General features: G+C 40.9%; 2 protein-coding genes across 2 annotated transcripts in view; one reads left to right on the forward strand and one right to left on the reverse strand.

The window, feature by feature from the left end:
• The window catches only part of LOC143293084 (LETM1 domain-containing protein 1-like), a 26,807-nt gene extending 18,060 nt beyond the window's left edge, over positions 1-8,747 (reverse strand). Inside the window, exons 1-5 of the mRNA XM_076603988.1 lie at positions 8,363-8,747; positions 5,880-6,034; positions 5,498-5,610; positions 3,147-3,226; positions 1,190-1,376 (exon numbers count right to left, since the gene is read on the reverse strand). Coding sequence (XP_076460103.1) covers positions 1,190-1,376; positions 3,147-3,226; positions 5,498-5,610; positions 5,880-6,034; positions 8,363-8,490 — 663 coding nt within the window. The 5' untranslated portion in view covers positions 8,491-8,747. The remainder of the gene's footprint in view (positions 1-1,189; positions 1,377-3,146; positions 3,227-5,497; positions 5,611-5,879; positions 6,035-8,362) is intronic.
• An 811-nt stretch (positions 8,748-9,558) lies between these two features.
• LOC143292151 (uncharacterized) lies at positions 9,559-12,210 on the forward strand. Its single transcript, XM_076602338.1, has 4 exons — positions 9,559-9,749; positions 10,094-10,174; positions 10,807-10,879; positions 11,458-12,210. The coding sequence occupies exons 1-4, from the start codon at positions 9,654-9,656 to the stop codon at positions 11,697-11,699; spliced, it is 492 nt and encodes a 163-aa protein (XP_076458453.1). The 5' UTR covers positions 9,559-9,653; the 3' UTR covers positions 11,700-12,210.
• Positions 12,211-13,595: the final 1,385 nt, after the last annotated feature.

Here is a 13,595-nt window from a genome sequence, read left to right on the forward strand (position 1 = left end):
GTTCAACACCCTGTCCTCAAGACAAATCATCAGACAACAGTCAGAACAACACACACAACACCTGCCCACCTTTCTGACGATGTTCAACACCCTGTCCTCAAGACAAACCATCAGACAACAGTCAGAACAACACACAACACCTGCCCACCTTTCTGACGATGGTGAACACCCTGTCCTCAAGACAAATCATCAGACAACAGTCAGAACAACACACACAACACCTGCCCACCTTTCTGACGATGTTGAACACCCTGTCCTCAAGACAAATCATCAGACAACAGTCAGAACAACACACACAACACCCACCCACCTTTCTGACGATGGTGAACACCCTGTCCTCAAGACAAATCATCAGACAACAGTCAGAACAACACACAACACCTGCCCACCTTTCTGACGATGTTCAACACCCTGTCCTCAAGACAAATCATCAGACAACAGTCAGAACAACACACAACACCCACCCACCTTTCTGACGATGTTGAACACCCTGTCCTCAAGACAAATCATCAGACAACAGTCAGAACAACACACACAACACCTGCCCACCTTTCTGACGATGTTCAACACCCTGTCCTCAAGACAAACCATCAGACAACAGTCAGAACAACACACAACACCTGCCCACCTTTCTGACGATGGTGAACACCCTGTCCTCAAGACAAATCATCAGACAACAGTCAGAACAACACACAACACCTGCCCACCTTTCTGACGATGGTGAACACCCTGCCCTCAAGACAAATCATCAGACAACAGTCAGAACAACACACAACACCTGCCCACCTTTCTGACGATGTTCAACACCCTGTCCTCAAGACAAATCATCAGACAACAGTCAGAACAACACACAACACCTGCCCACCTTTCTGACTATGTTGAACACCCTGCCCTCAAGACAAATCATCAGACAACAGTCAGAACAACACACACAACACCTGCCCACCTTTCTGACGATGTTCAACACCCTGTCCTCAAGACAAATCATCAGACAACAGTCAGAACAACACACACAACACCTGCCCACCTTTCTGACGATGGTGAACACCCTGTCCTCAAGACAAATCATCAGACAACAGTCAGAACAACACACACAACACCTGCCCACCTTTCTGACGATGGTGAACACCCTGTCCTCAAGACAAACCATCAGACAACAGTCAGAACAACACACACAACACCTGCCCACCTTTCTGACGATGTTTAGCACCTTGCACTCCATGTCGGGGTCATCAATGTGTCGAGACATGAGCTGCATGTTGTCCAGGATGGGCTGCAGGTGTTCCAGCCGATGCTTCAGCTCCTTCTGCCAGAACTCGTGACGCTGCTGCTCCGTCCAGAAGTGGTGCGATAGTAACAGCCGTGGAAACACGTACCTGTTGGGAAGAGGGGGCCCAGGGGAGTGAGGAGGGAGAGAGGCAGTTCAGGGCAAACACAGACTGGTCTATCGTAACATCCCTGATGTCACATTGATTTTTTTCTTCTTCTTCTCTCTCTCTCTTTTTTTTTTTTTTTTTTTTTTCTCATTCGTGGGCATCAGTTCCCACATTCACTTGTGTCTATCATCTGTGTAGCTTTCATCTATATATATCATCTATGTATCTATGTTCTATCAACTATGTCTCCATCATCTATGTGTCTATGTATCTATCATCTATGTATCTTCTATCATCTTTGGATGTATGTAGAGTGGGAAAGAGAAAATGTGAGTGGGGGGTGGGGGGGGGGGGGGGGAGGGGGAGGCAGGGGGGGGGGGGGTTGAGAATGAGTGGTCATTAATGTTTTATGTTACTTGTAATATTTTTCTTTCAAGTAAAGCGCCCTGAGCTCTTAGTGAGAAAGGGCGCTGTATAAATGTACATTATTATTATTATTCTTTTCCAGAAAAAAAAAGACAATTCTTTTGAAGGGAATCATTATTGCTTTCTCTGAAGTAGTAGGGTCATCTCGACAGAAGCTGTACAGAACAGACAGATGAACAGAACAGACAACAGACAGATGAACAGATAAATGGAGAAAGAGACAAACTGACAGATGAACAGACAGACAGATGAACAGATAAATGGAGAAAGAGACGAACTGACAGATGAACAGACAGACAGATGAACAGATAAATGGAAAAAAGAGACAAACTGACAGATGAACAGACAGACAGATGAACAGATAAATGGAGAAAGAGATGAACTGACAGATGAACAGACAGACAGATGAACAGATAAATGGAGAAAGAGACGAACTGACAGATGAACAGACAGACAGATGAGCAGACAGATGAACAGATAAATGGAGAAAGAGACGAACTGACAGATGAATAAACAGACAGATGAACAGACAGATGAACAGATAAATGGAGAAAGAGACGAACTGACAGATGAATAAACAGACAGATGAACAGATAAATGGGGAAAGAGACAAACTGACAGATGAACAGACAGATGAACAGATAAATGGGGAAAGAGACAAACTGACAGATGAACAGACAAACAGACAGATGAACAGATAAATGGAGAAACAGACAAACTGACAGATGAACAGACAGATGAACAGATAAATGGAGAAAGAGACGAACTGACAGATGAACAGACAAACAGACAGATGAACAGATAAATGGAGAAACAGACAAACTGACAGATGAACAGACAGATGAACAGATAAATGGAGAAAGAGACGAACTGACAGATGAACAGACAAACAGACAGATGAACAGATAAATGGAGAAACAGACAAACTGACAGATGAACAGACAGATGAACAGATAAATGGAGAAAGAGACGAACTGACAGATGAACAGACAAACAGACAGATGAACAGATAAATGGAGAAACAGACAAACTGACAGATGAACAGACAGACAGATGAACAGATAAATGGAGAAAGAGACGAACTGACAGATGAACAGACAGAAAGACAGATGAACAGATAAATGGAGAAACAGACAAACTGACAGATGAACAGACAGACAGATGAACAGATAAATGGAGAAACAGACAAACTGACAGATGAACAGACAGACAGATGAACAGATAAATGGAGAAAGAGACGAACTGACAGATGAACAGACAAACAGACAAATGAACAGACAAATGGAGAAACAGACAAAAACTGACAGATGAACAGACAGACAAACAGACAGGGGCATGACTCACGCGATGGGGAAGGCGCCAGATCCCCCTGGCACCAGAGAGACCAGCAGGACAGGGATGATCTTCACAAAGTCTCTGGGTACCTGCACAGTCATCTGGCCCTCACTGCTATTGCTTGTTGTGTTATCATCATTATCACCATGTTTATTGTTATCAATATCAATATGTACACAGTCACCTGGCCCTCACTGCTATTGCTTGTTGGGTTATCATCATTATCACCATGTTTATTGTTATCAATATCAATATGTACACAGTCACCTGGCCCTCACTGCTATTGCTTATTTGGTTATCATCATTATCACCATGTTTATTGTTATCAATATCAATATGTACACAGTCACCTGGCCCTCACTGCTATTGCTTGTTGGGTTATCATCATTATCACCATGTTTATTGTTATCAATATCAATATGTACACAGTCACCTGGCCCTCACTGCTATTGCTTGTTGTGTTATCATCATTATCACCATGTTTATTGTTATCAATATCAATATGCGCACAGTCATTTGGCCCTCACTGCTATTGCTTGTTGGGTTATCATCATTATCACCATGTTTATTGTTATCAATATCAATATGCGCACAGTCATCTGGCCCTCACTGCTATTGCTTGTTTGGTTATCATCATTATCACCATGTTTATTGTTATCAATATCAATATGTACACAGTCATCTGGCCCTCACTGCTATTGCTTGTTGGGTTATCATCATTATCACCATGTTTATTGTTATCAATATCAATATGTACACAGTCACCTGGCCCTCACTGCTATTGCTTGTTTGGTTATCATCATTATCACCATGTTTATTGTTATCAATATCAATATGCATACAGTCATCCGGCCCTCACTGCTATTGCTTGTTGGGTTATCATCATTATCACCATGTTTATTGTTATCAATATCAATATGTACACAGTCATCTGGCCCTCACTGCTATTGCTTGTTGGGTTATCATCATTATCACCATGTTTATTGTTATCAATATCAATATGCATACAGTCATCCGGCCCTCACTGCTATTGCTTGTTGGGTTATCATCATTATCACCATGTTTATTGTTATCAATATCAATATGTACACAGTCATCTGGCCCTCACTGCTATTGCTTGTTGGGTTATCATCATTATCACCATGTTTATTGTTATCAATATCAATATGTACACAGTCACCTGGCCCTCACTGCTATTGCTTGTTTGGTTATCATCATTATCACCATGTTTATTGTTATCAATATCAATATGCATACAGTCATCCGGCCCTCACTGCTATTGCTTGTTGGGTTATCATCATTATCACCATGTTTATTGTTATCAATATCAATATGTACACAGTCACCTGGCCCTCACTGCTATTGCTTATTTGGTTATCATCATTATCACCATGTTTATTGTTATCAATATCAATATGTACACAGTCATTTGGCCCTCACTGCTATTGCTTGTTTGGTTATCATCATTATCACCATGTTTATTGTTATCAATATCAATATGTACACAGTCACCTGGCCCTCACTGCTATTGCTTGTTTGGTTATCATCATTATCACCATGTTTATTGTTATCAATATCAATATGTACACAGTCATTTGGCCCTCACTGCTATTGCTTGTTGGGTTATCATCATTATCACCATGTTTATTGTTATCAATATCAATATGTACACAGTCATTTGGCCCTCACTGCTATTGCTTGTTTGGTTATCATCATTATCACCATGTTTATTGTTATCAATATCAATATGCACACAGTCATTTGGCCCTCACTGCTATTGCTTGATGGGTCATTAATATTATCATTATTTTTTGTTATCATTATTATTACTAACCCATTCAACTGTGGGAAGTTCACAGCATCGGCAGCCTTCCATGCCACACTGATGAAGAAAAAGGAAAGGAGATACACTGCTTTTCCTCCAAATTACGTGTGGACACATTGGGAAATACTGTACAAGTTAGGTCCCTTTCCTTGCCGTTAACAAAAATGTAGGAATGTGAAGACGGTTTTAATGAAACAAATTTTGATGCCAGAGCAATGCTCAGGTGCTGGGCTCAATGAGTTAATATCTTCATAATTATTATTAACATCATCATTACTGATAACCCTGCCGACCACAAATGGTCACATCAGGTCTGACAATGTTAACATTACTCCTGTAGAACCAGAAAAAAACAAAGAAAAAGTAAAAAACCGGAGAGAGAGACAGAGACACAGAGAGAGAGAGAGAGAGTGAATGAGACACAGAGAGAGGGGCAGAGAGAGAGAGACTAATAGAGAGAGAGAGAGAGAGAGAGAGACAGAAGGAGGCAGACATAATTCTAAAGAGGAGTTCTACAAACAAACAAATTACTTACTTGTCTGAGAATTTCCAGCTCTTTCCTGGACAAGTCTCGCAAGCTGTGACCTGACCACACTTCCGTGGACACATTGTAGTACTCCCTTGAGTCTTGCACAAAGCCACTTAGACCTGCACACACACACACACACACACACACACACACATTATATATCTATATACAGAGAGAGAGAGAGATACAAAAGAACACATGACTGTTTAAAACTTTAATGGATTAACTTTCAAGTACCAATAAAAGCAATACACACACACACACACACACAACAACAACAACAACACACAACAACAAAAACAACAGAACCACACCCACAATAACTGCAACTCTACCATCCCCAAACACATAAACACATAACAGGAGACCCAGCCACTCCACCAATTACCTGTTTTAAATGTTTTGTAGATCTGAAACACGGTGGGGTAGGCTTTCTCCAGCCGGTTGGTGGAGTTGTTGACGATGGTGATGACTCGGTCCACCAGCAGGCGTTTGATGAACCCTGGGGGCTGCACCTTGTCCCCCGCCCGTCTGGAACAACTCCTGAAAAAATAATAAATGAAAAAGAAAAAGAAGAAAGAAAAAAATGTCTTTGGTCATTAACTAAAAAAAGAGAAAGAAGATGTGTGTGTGTGTGTGTGTGTGTGTGTGTGTGTGTGTATGTATGTGTATAGGTGCTGGAGAGAGAAAGAGCGTATGCATTTTACATAAATAAATTTGTGCGTGTGTGCTGTGTGTGAGTGTGTGTGTGTGCACAAGTACACACACATGTATGCGCTCATGTATGTGATATATGTTCCATTGCACCAGAACCAACAGTGCTACTGATGTGTGTGTGTGTGTGTGTGTGTGTGTGTGTGTGTGTGTGTGTATGCATGTGTGTGCGTATAACTTACAAACCAGGATCAGAAACACTAACGATCCCAGTGCTATTCTTGTGTATCAGTTGATAAACTGACATGGTTATTATGTTTCAGGTAAAAACCAGCCTTGTTTTTTTAAAAGCACTAATACTTCACTGGCAAATATTTCATATACATGCTGTGTATTTCATCAGATGGAAGGTTATAAGTAAAAATATGAGTACAGTACATATCAAGTAATAAAAAAATTGCAGCTCAAAACTTTCGCAAAAGTATCAGTAAAGGTTGTGCATGTAATTTGAAATTGTTTTACATATAAAATGGCAAGGTGTAAATCCTTAGTTGTTCCAGCAAAAATCTCCACCCAATAAGAGCACAACTTACTTAAGTCCATACTGGGGTATTTTAATATTTCCACAATCCACTGAACGTAATGGATTACACCGGGTCTGTAATAAAGTATATATTTTTTTATCTTCAGCACACACACACACACAGACAGAATGACACACACACACACACACACACACACACACTCACACACACACACGAATGGGGTTCAGGCACTAGCAGAACATCTGCTGACCTTGGAGATCGGAAAACAATAGCCACCCTTCACCAACCAAGTGTGCTAAAACAGCGAGTCGAACTTAGGGCACTCGGGCGAGAACCATGCGCTCTGAAGTCTAACCATTAGACCACCGCACACGTCGAACACTAATTTGCCACAACATAAAGAGTGCATTCAATCACAAACACTAGTTTTCTCTATTGTCCAGTTTATAAGGTCAAGAATGTGAGCGTGCCTTTACAGTACAAAAAAGCTCACTGTTGTTAACACGCTCATTCACACGCTGCGCTCACTCACACGCTGGCTCATTTCAACAGTTTGGACAGGCGGTCTGACCCAGACCGACAATCATCCGAACACAAATTCCCCCCAGTGTGCTAGTTTGCTGGTGTCGTGTGCACAAACACACAATGTATGCGCTCTGTATGTGATATTGTTCCATCACCAGAACCAACGTGCTCTGATGTGGTGGGTGTGTGTGAGTGTGGTGTGGGGGTGTTGCATTATGCTTATCAGCATTACAAACCTGGATCAGAGAACCTAACTTATCGTGCTTTCTTGGTATCATAAACGACAGGTTTTATGTTTCAGTAAAACCAGTTTTTTTAAAAGCACTAATACTTCCTGGCAATTGTTTCATAACCATGCTGTGTATTTCATCGAGAAGTATGAAGTCAACAATATAGACAGTACATATCAAGTTATAAAAATTGCACTCAAAACTTTCGCAAAGTGTTTGTAAAGGTTGTGCATTTTATGAAAATTGTTAATTAAAATGGCAAGGTGTAACTCATGCTAGTGTTCCACAAAATGCTCCACCCATAAAGGCAACAATCTATAAGTCCATACTTGGGGAATTTAATATTTCCACAATCCACGAAGAATGATTCACCGGGCTGATATAAAGTATATTTTTTCTCAGACACAACACAACTACCAGCAGTTGGAACACACAAACACACACACAAGTCATACATCACAATGTACACACACACGAATGGTTCAGCACTAGCAGAACATGGACCTTTGGAATCGATGGAAAATAATAGCACCCTTCACAACCAAGTTTGCTCAACATGCGATCTTGGCACCGGCGATACAGCGTCTGAAGTTATAGCCATTAGTACACCGACACGCGAACAGTTATTGCCACAACATAACGAGTGCATTATCAACAAAAAAAAAAAAAACATAGGTTTCTCTTGTGACAGGTTAGCTAAGGTCAAGAATGTAGGTGCCTTACAGTACAAAAAAGCTCTGTTGTTTAACACGCTCTTCACGCTGCGCTCACTTGCACAACGCTTGGCCAGTTTCAACAGTTGGAAGGCGGTTGCAGACGACAATCATCAACAAATTGCGCCCAAGACCGTTGGATAATTAAACATGCATTCGCTACAACATGAGGTGTATTTAAACAGGCAATATGTCAGGACTCACCTGCAACCATTGGAAAGTTTTGTTGCGAGACCTAAGTCTCGGAATGCAATCGAAAGCACTCGGCCACTGTTTAAGGACGTCGCCATTTTTGTTTGGTAAAAACCGAAACTTACTGAAAATATGTACATAAGCTTATAGTCATGTATTTTCTTTCGTTGTAGAGATGTAATATGACATGATCCGTTTTATCCGGCAAACATCATATGAAGAGAGTGGCTCACTTTCTGGTTCTGTGCAAACCACCGAGATGTCACGCGGATATTTTTAAAAAGAAAATCTCTTTTTGGGGTGGGTGGGGAGGGGGGGGGGGGTTGCATTATCTTTTCAGTGGCATTTCTAAGAGCCCTGAAAGAGCCAGCCATTACTTAGTGTGTCTTTGGCATCACTCCCACGACGTTCATTCCAAGTTTTCAACGCACAGCCACACAATGTCTGCCGCATGGTCTTGGTTTCAACACCCCACAGGGAACTATTCGATGCTAGATCGCCAGGACGCCTCACACCAGACATAGACACTAATATCTCAATTCTAGTGTCTATGCACCAGAGGAAACCCTGCAAGCTTGTTTTGTCAAAAATGTATTTTAGAAAATCTTGATGTAAACCACCGGCCAGTTTGAAACGGTGCATGAGGCGTAAGCTTAACGAAATTATGAAAGGCTGAAAGGCCCCATGGAACACCGTACTGAGGCAATCGAAGTTGCGTACATGCGTATGAAATTTTTTATGTTCATTCATCAAAATCGAATGGTTTTATTAATGATTTAGAGTCATTGTCTAGAAAATTCTTGAACTGGTCAATAGTTTTTTTTCTGTTTTTGTCGAATTTTTCAGTGCATTCCATCCTTTAATTGCTCTAAAGCTTAAAGAAAACTTACGAATATTTGTTCTGCAAAATTTTGTGAAAAGGTTAGTATTTGAACTTCTGGTGACATGGAGTTTGTTAGTAGAAAAGAAGGTGCAGGGGTCAGTGTCAACTATTTTATTAATTATCTTGAATATTATCATGCTTCCAGAGATCTCAGTGTTCGAGGAACCACTTGATGTCCTTGCAATGGCCTTGGTTGGCCGGTGACTTATTTATTCCGGTTTGCCTCAGTGTCGAGAACCGAGTTCGGAGGCGTTTTGATTTAGCTTTGGGTAGATTCCGTTTAAAAACATAATCGACCTGAAATAAGGGAAGGCACTCTTGCGGCTAAAAATCCCACAGACGAATGGATTGTCGAAAGTAAAACAGGGGACAGGGAAGCAGAAAGAAACCTTCAACCAAGGAACACACAGTTTGATCACGATGTCTAAGTACAGAGAGCTTGAACTGCTGAAAGAGCAAGAAATGACTCTGCAAAAGCTGCATATGAGTTTTAATGATCAGTTGAACAGATTGAAGGTAAACTAACTTGTGCTGTTTATCGATGTTACGCCTTTCCACAGAGTGGTGTGTGTGTGTGTGTGTGTGTGTGTGTGTGTGTGTGTGTGTGTGTGTGTGTGTGTGTGTAGATCAGATCATGAAAGTCGGTTTCACTATCATAGTATGATTCATTCTACAGCGTCTATGTAAATATACCCCCACCCTTAAAAGTTCATGCAGATAATGAAACAGAATTAGGATCAGGATAGATACGTCGAAGGGCCAATATGGCCATCGTGGCAACGGACTTGGGACTTTAGAATGATGTGGTTATATGTTTGTGATGTTTGTTGTTGATATGTTGGTTATGACTGTGTTTGCAGGTGGAAGAACTGGCCTTGACCAACTTGTTACGTCTGCAAAAGGAGAGAGAGATGAGTGCCCAGACTGGTGCCACACAGGAAGTGAGAGAGTGGAAAAATGACATGTCTTGCATTGTATTTGTTTTGTGTTGCATTGTATTGCTATGCATTGCAGTCTGTTGTGATTGCATTACTTTTTGTCACAACAGATTTGTCTGTGTGAATTTTGGGCAGCTTTCCCCAGGGAGAGCACATTGCTGTAGTGCAGTGCCACCTAAACCCTTTTCTTTTTTCTGTCTGTAAGTGTGTTTTACTATCAAAATTGATTCTTTATACATATTTGCTGTTGTTGTTTATTGCCAGGGACAACCATTTTGTTGTCTTGATTCTTTTATATGTGCTGAGCACTTGCTTCACAGGGGACCTGGGTTTATCATCTCATCCAAAAGACTAGCATCCAGACCACCATTAGTTTCAGGAGTGTGTGTGTGTGTGTGTGTGTGTGTGTGTGCTTTTGAGTGTGCATATATACAGATTGGGAGTAAACAGATTTTATGAACAAATAACATAGCCAGGTGTGGGTGTGCGTGTGTGTTTTTTTTTTTTTTTTTTTTTGTGTGTGTGTGTGTGTGTGTGTGTGTGTGTGTGCATTTTACATACATTACACATATCTAGGAATGACTTTGTGTCTATACAGGTAGGAAATTAACCTTCTTTTTTATTTGAACAAACAGGGAGGACGATCTGAGGAAACTATTGAGCAGGAAACGATGGAAGTGCTGAATCTGCTTGTTTCTGATAAACCAGGTAACAACAGTAGATTTTGTTTTTCAACTCCTGTGATAACTATGTCATGTAGACTGCTTACATTCAGGGCAATCACTTTGTCAACATAATTTATTATGATGCCTAAGTCATTCACTTCCAAAATATCTATACTGTGTATGACACCATTGTCTGATATCGACTGTCAGCTCTTCAACTAGCTGTGTTCATCTTTTGAACAAGTTTGGGATGGACTTTGTCCAAAGCTGAATTATGAGTTTTTATGATCTTCACAAAAGAATGAATGAAAACGGAGAATAGAATTGTGTACAGTGATGACAATGCTTTATGCTGTTCTGGGATATGGATCAGTCTGTACATGTCAACACCTGCTCGAAACAGAAACTGAAACTGCTGTTTTGTCAGTTTAAGTGCACAGAATAAAAACAATTATTTGTGATAACAAGTAGTACTTCTTGTTAATTTATTCCCCCTGAATACACAGTTTTAAGTCTTAAGTTTTTTTGCATAGTAAAATTTGGCCTGCATTTAAGATCCGGAACCATTTTAGGTTTTTGATAGAAAGAGTTTGATAATTTGGTCTGCTTGCATTGTTCCAGAAGATGAACAGGTGGAAGAAGAGGAAGAAGAGGAGGAAGAGGAGGAAGGGGGTATGGGAAAAGAGGACATTGATGATGATGGCGATAATGAGGAGTCCAGTGCTTACAATGAACAGCTGGCAACATATCTGGAAGACTTGTTTCAGCAGCAACAGGAGCAGAACCAAGACAGGCTTCTCCTCACCTCCAGTCAGGAGGAAGAATTGCAGGAAGTGGAAGAGGAGGAGGAGGAGGAAACGTGATTTTTCTGAGTACACTGGTGTGTGTGTGTGTGTGTGTGTGTGTGAACTGAAAATACAGATGTGTGTGTATATGTGAACTGAAATACAGGTGTGTGTGTGTGTGTTTGTGTGAACTGAGAATGCAGATACATGTGTATTTGTGTGAACTGAAATATAGATGTGTGTGCATGTGTGAGTAATTTTTGTGTGTGAGTGCTGTCTGTGCATCTGCAGAGAGAGAAGAGTGAAAGTTAGTTTTTTTCTTCATGCATGTGTATGATGTGAGACTTCTGTCTGTAGTTCAATGCGAGTGAAGGTGTGCTCATCTGCCAGTAAGATGTGTTCTGTTATTGACATTATGTGTTTGGTAGGAGACCAACATTGCAATTATGTGTGCATTCTCTTTTTTTTTCTGATGAAGCAACATTGAAGAATATTGAATTTGGTTTGTGCTTTTTTTTTTGCTTTTTTTTTCTTTTCGTTTTCTTACATTTTGTTCAAGTATCTTTGAATCAATGAAAATAAAGTAATTCAAACTGCCTGTGTTTTTCATTAGTGTACTTGGAATGTGCCAGCAAGCATGCAGTGTGTGCACATGGTGTATGTGTTATCGTGTTTCCTTTTCAAAGCAAAGTTTTTCATATTTTTCTCACTTTTTTAAAAATTTCCTTTGTTTCTCATCTCCTCTTCAACCCCCTCCCGTCCCTTCCTAAATCGTACTGAATTTGTTTCTCATCTCCTCTTCAACCCCCTCCCGTCCCTTCCTAAATCGTACTGAATTTGTTTCTCATCTCCTCTTCAACCCCCTCCCTTCCCTTCCTAAATCGTACTGAATTTGTTTCTCATCTCCTCTTCAACCCCCTCCCTTCCCTTCCTAAATCGTACTGAATTTGTTTCTCATCTCCTCTTCAACCCCCTCCCTTCCCTTCCTAAATCGTACTGAATTTGTTTCTCATCTCCTCTTCAACCCCCTCCCTTCCCTTCCTAAATCGTACTGAATTTGTTTCTCATCTCCTCTTCAACCCCCTCCCGTCCCTTCCTAAATCGTACTGAATTTGTTTCTCATCTCTTCAACCCCCTCCCTTCCCTTCCTAAATCGTACTGAATTTGTTTCTCATCTCTTCAACCCCCTCCCGTCCCTTCCTAAATCGTACTGAATTTGTTTCTCATCTCTTCAACCCCCTCCCTTCCCTTCCTAAATCATACTGAATTTGTTTCTCATCTCCTCTTCAACCCCCTCCCTTCCCTTCCTAAATCGTACTGAATTTGTTTCTCATCTCTTCAACCCCCTCCCTTCCCTTCCTAAATCGTACTGAATTTGTTTCTCATCTCCTCTTCAACCCCCTCCCTTCCCTTCCTAAATCGTACTGAATTTGTTTCTCATCTCCTCTTCAACCCCCTCACGTCCCTTCCTAAATCGTACTGAATTTGTTTCTCATCTCTTCAACCCCCTCCCTTCCCTTCCTAAATCATACTGAATTTGTTTCTCATCTCCTCTTCAACCCCCTCCCTTCCCTTCCTAAATCGTACTGAATTTGTTTCTCATCTCCTCTTCAACCCCCTCCCTTCCCTTCCTAAATCGTACTGAATTTGTTTCTCATCTCTTCAACCCCCTCCCTTCCCTTCTTAAATCGTACTGAATTTGTTTCTCATCTCCTCTTCAACCCCCTCCCTTCCCTTCCTAAATCGTACTTGCCATAGCCAGTCAATCAAATCATTTCAAATGTCTCTTATAGTCTTCACTCTTTCATGGACTGGAGCATGAATATTGACAGTAGTTCCAAGCATCCAAATACATTTATTTCAACACAAACAATTGAGTCGCATGCTCAAGTAAAATGGGAGGTCATCCTTGTCTTTTTTTTTACAGAATAACACTTCATTTTGGTCTCCCTTCCATGTAACATCACCAAGCGT

This window comes from Babylonia areolata, chromosome 18, assembly GCF_041734735.1.
Source record: "Babylonia areolata isolate BAREFJ2019XMU chromosome 18, ASM4173473v1, whole genome shotgun sequence".
Taxonomy (NCBI): domain Eukaryota; kingdom Metazoa; phylum Mollusca; class Gastropoda; order Neogastropoda; family Buccinidae; genus Babylonia; species Babylonia areolata.

What these genes read in the sequence shown, in the direction of transcription:
- LOC143292151 (XM_076602338.1), top strand. Translation starts at nt 9,654, where the DNA reads ATGTCTAAGTACAGAGAGCTTGAACTGCTGAAAGAGCAAGAAATGACT. An exon ending in AGACTGGTGCCACACAGGAA is followed by an intron (nt 10,175 to 10,806) that starts GTGAGAGAGTGG and finishes TTGAACAAACAG; the next exon opens with GGAGGACGATCTGAGGAAAC. An exon ending in GCTTGTTTCTGATAAACCAG is followed by an intron (nt 10,880 to 11,457) that starts GTAACAACAGTA and finishes GCATTGTTCCAG; the next exon opens with AAGATGAACAGGTGGAAGAA.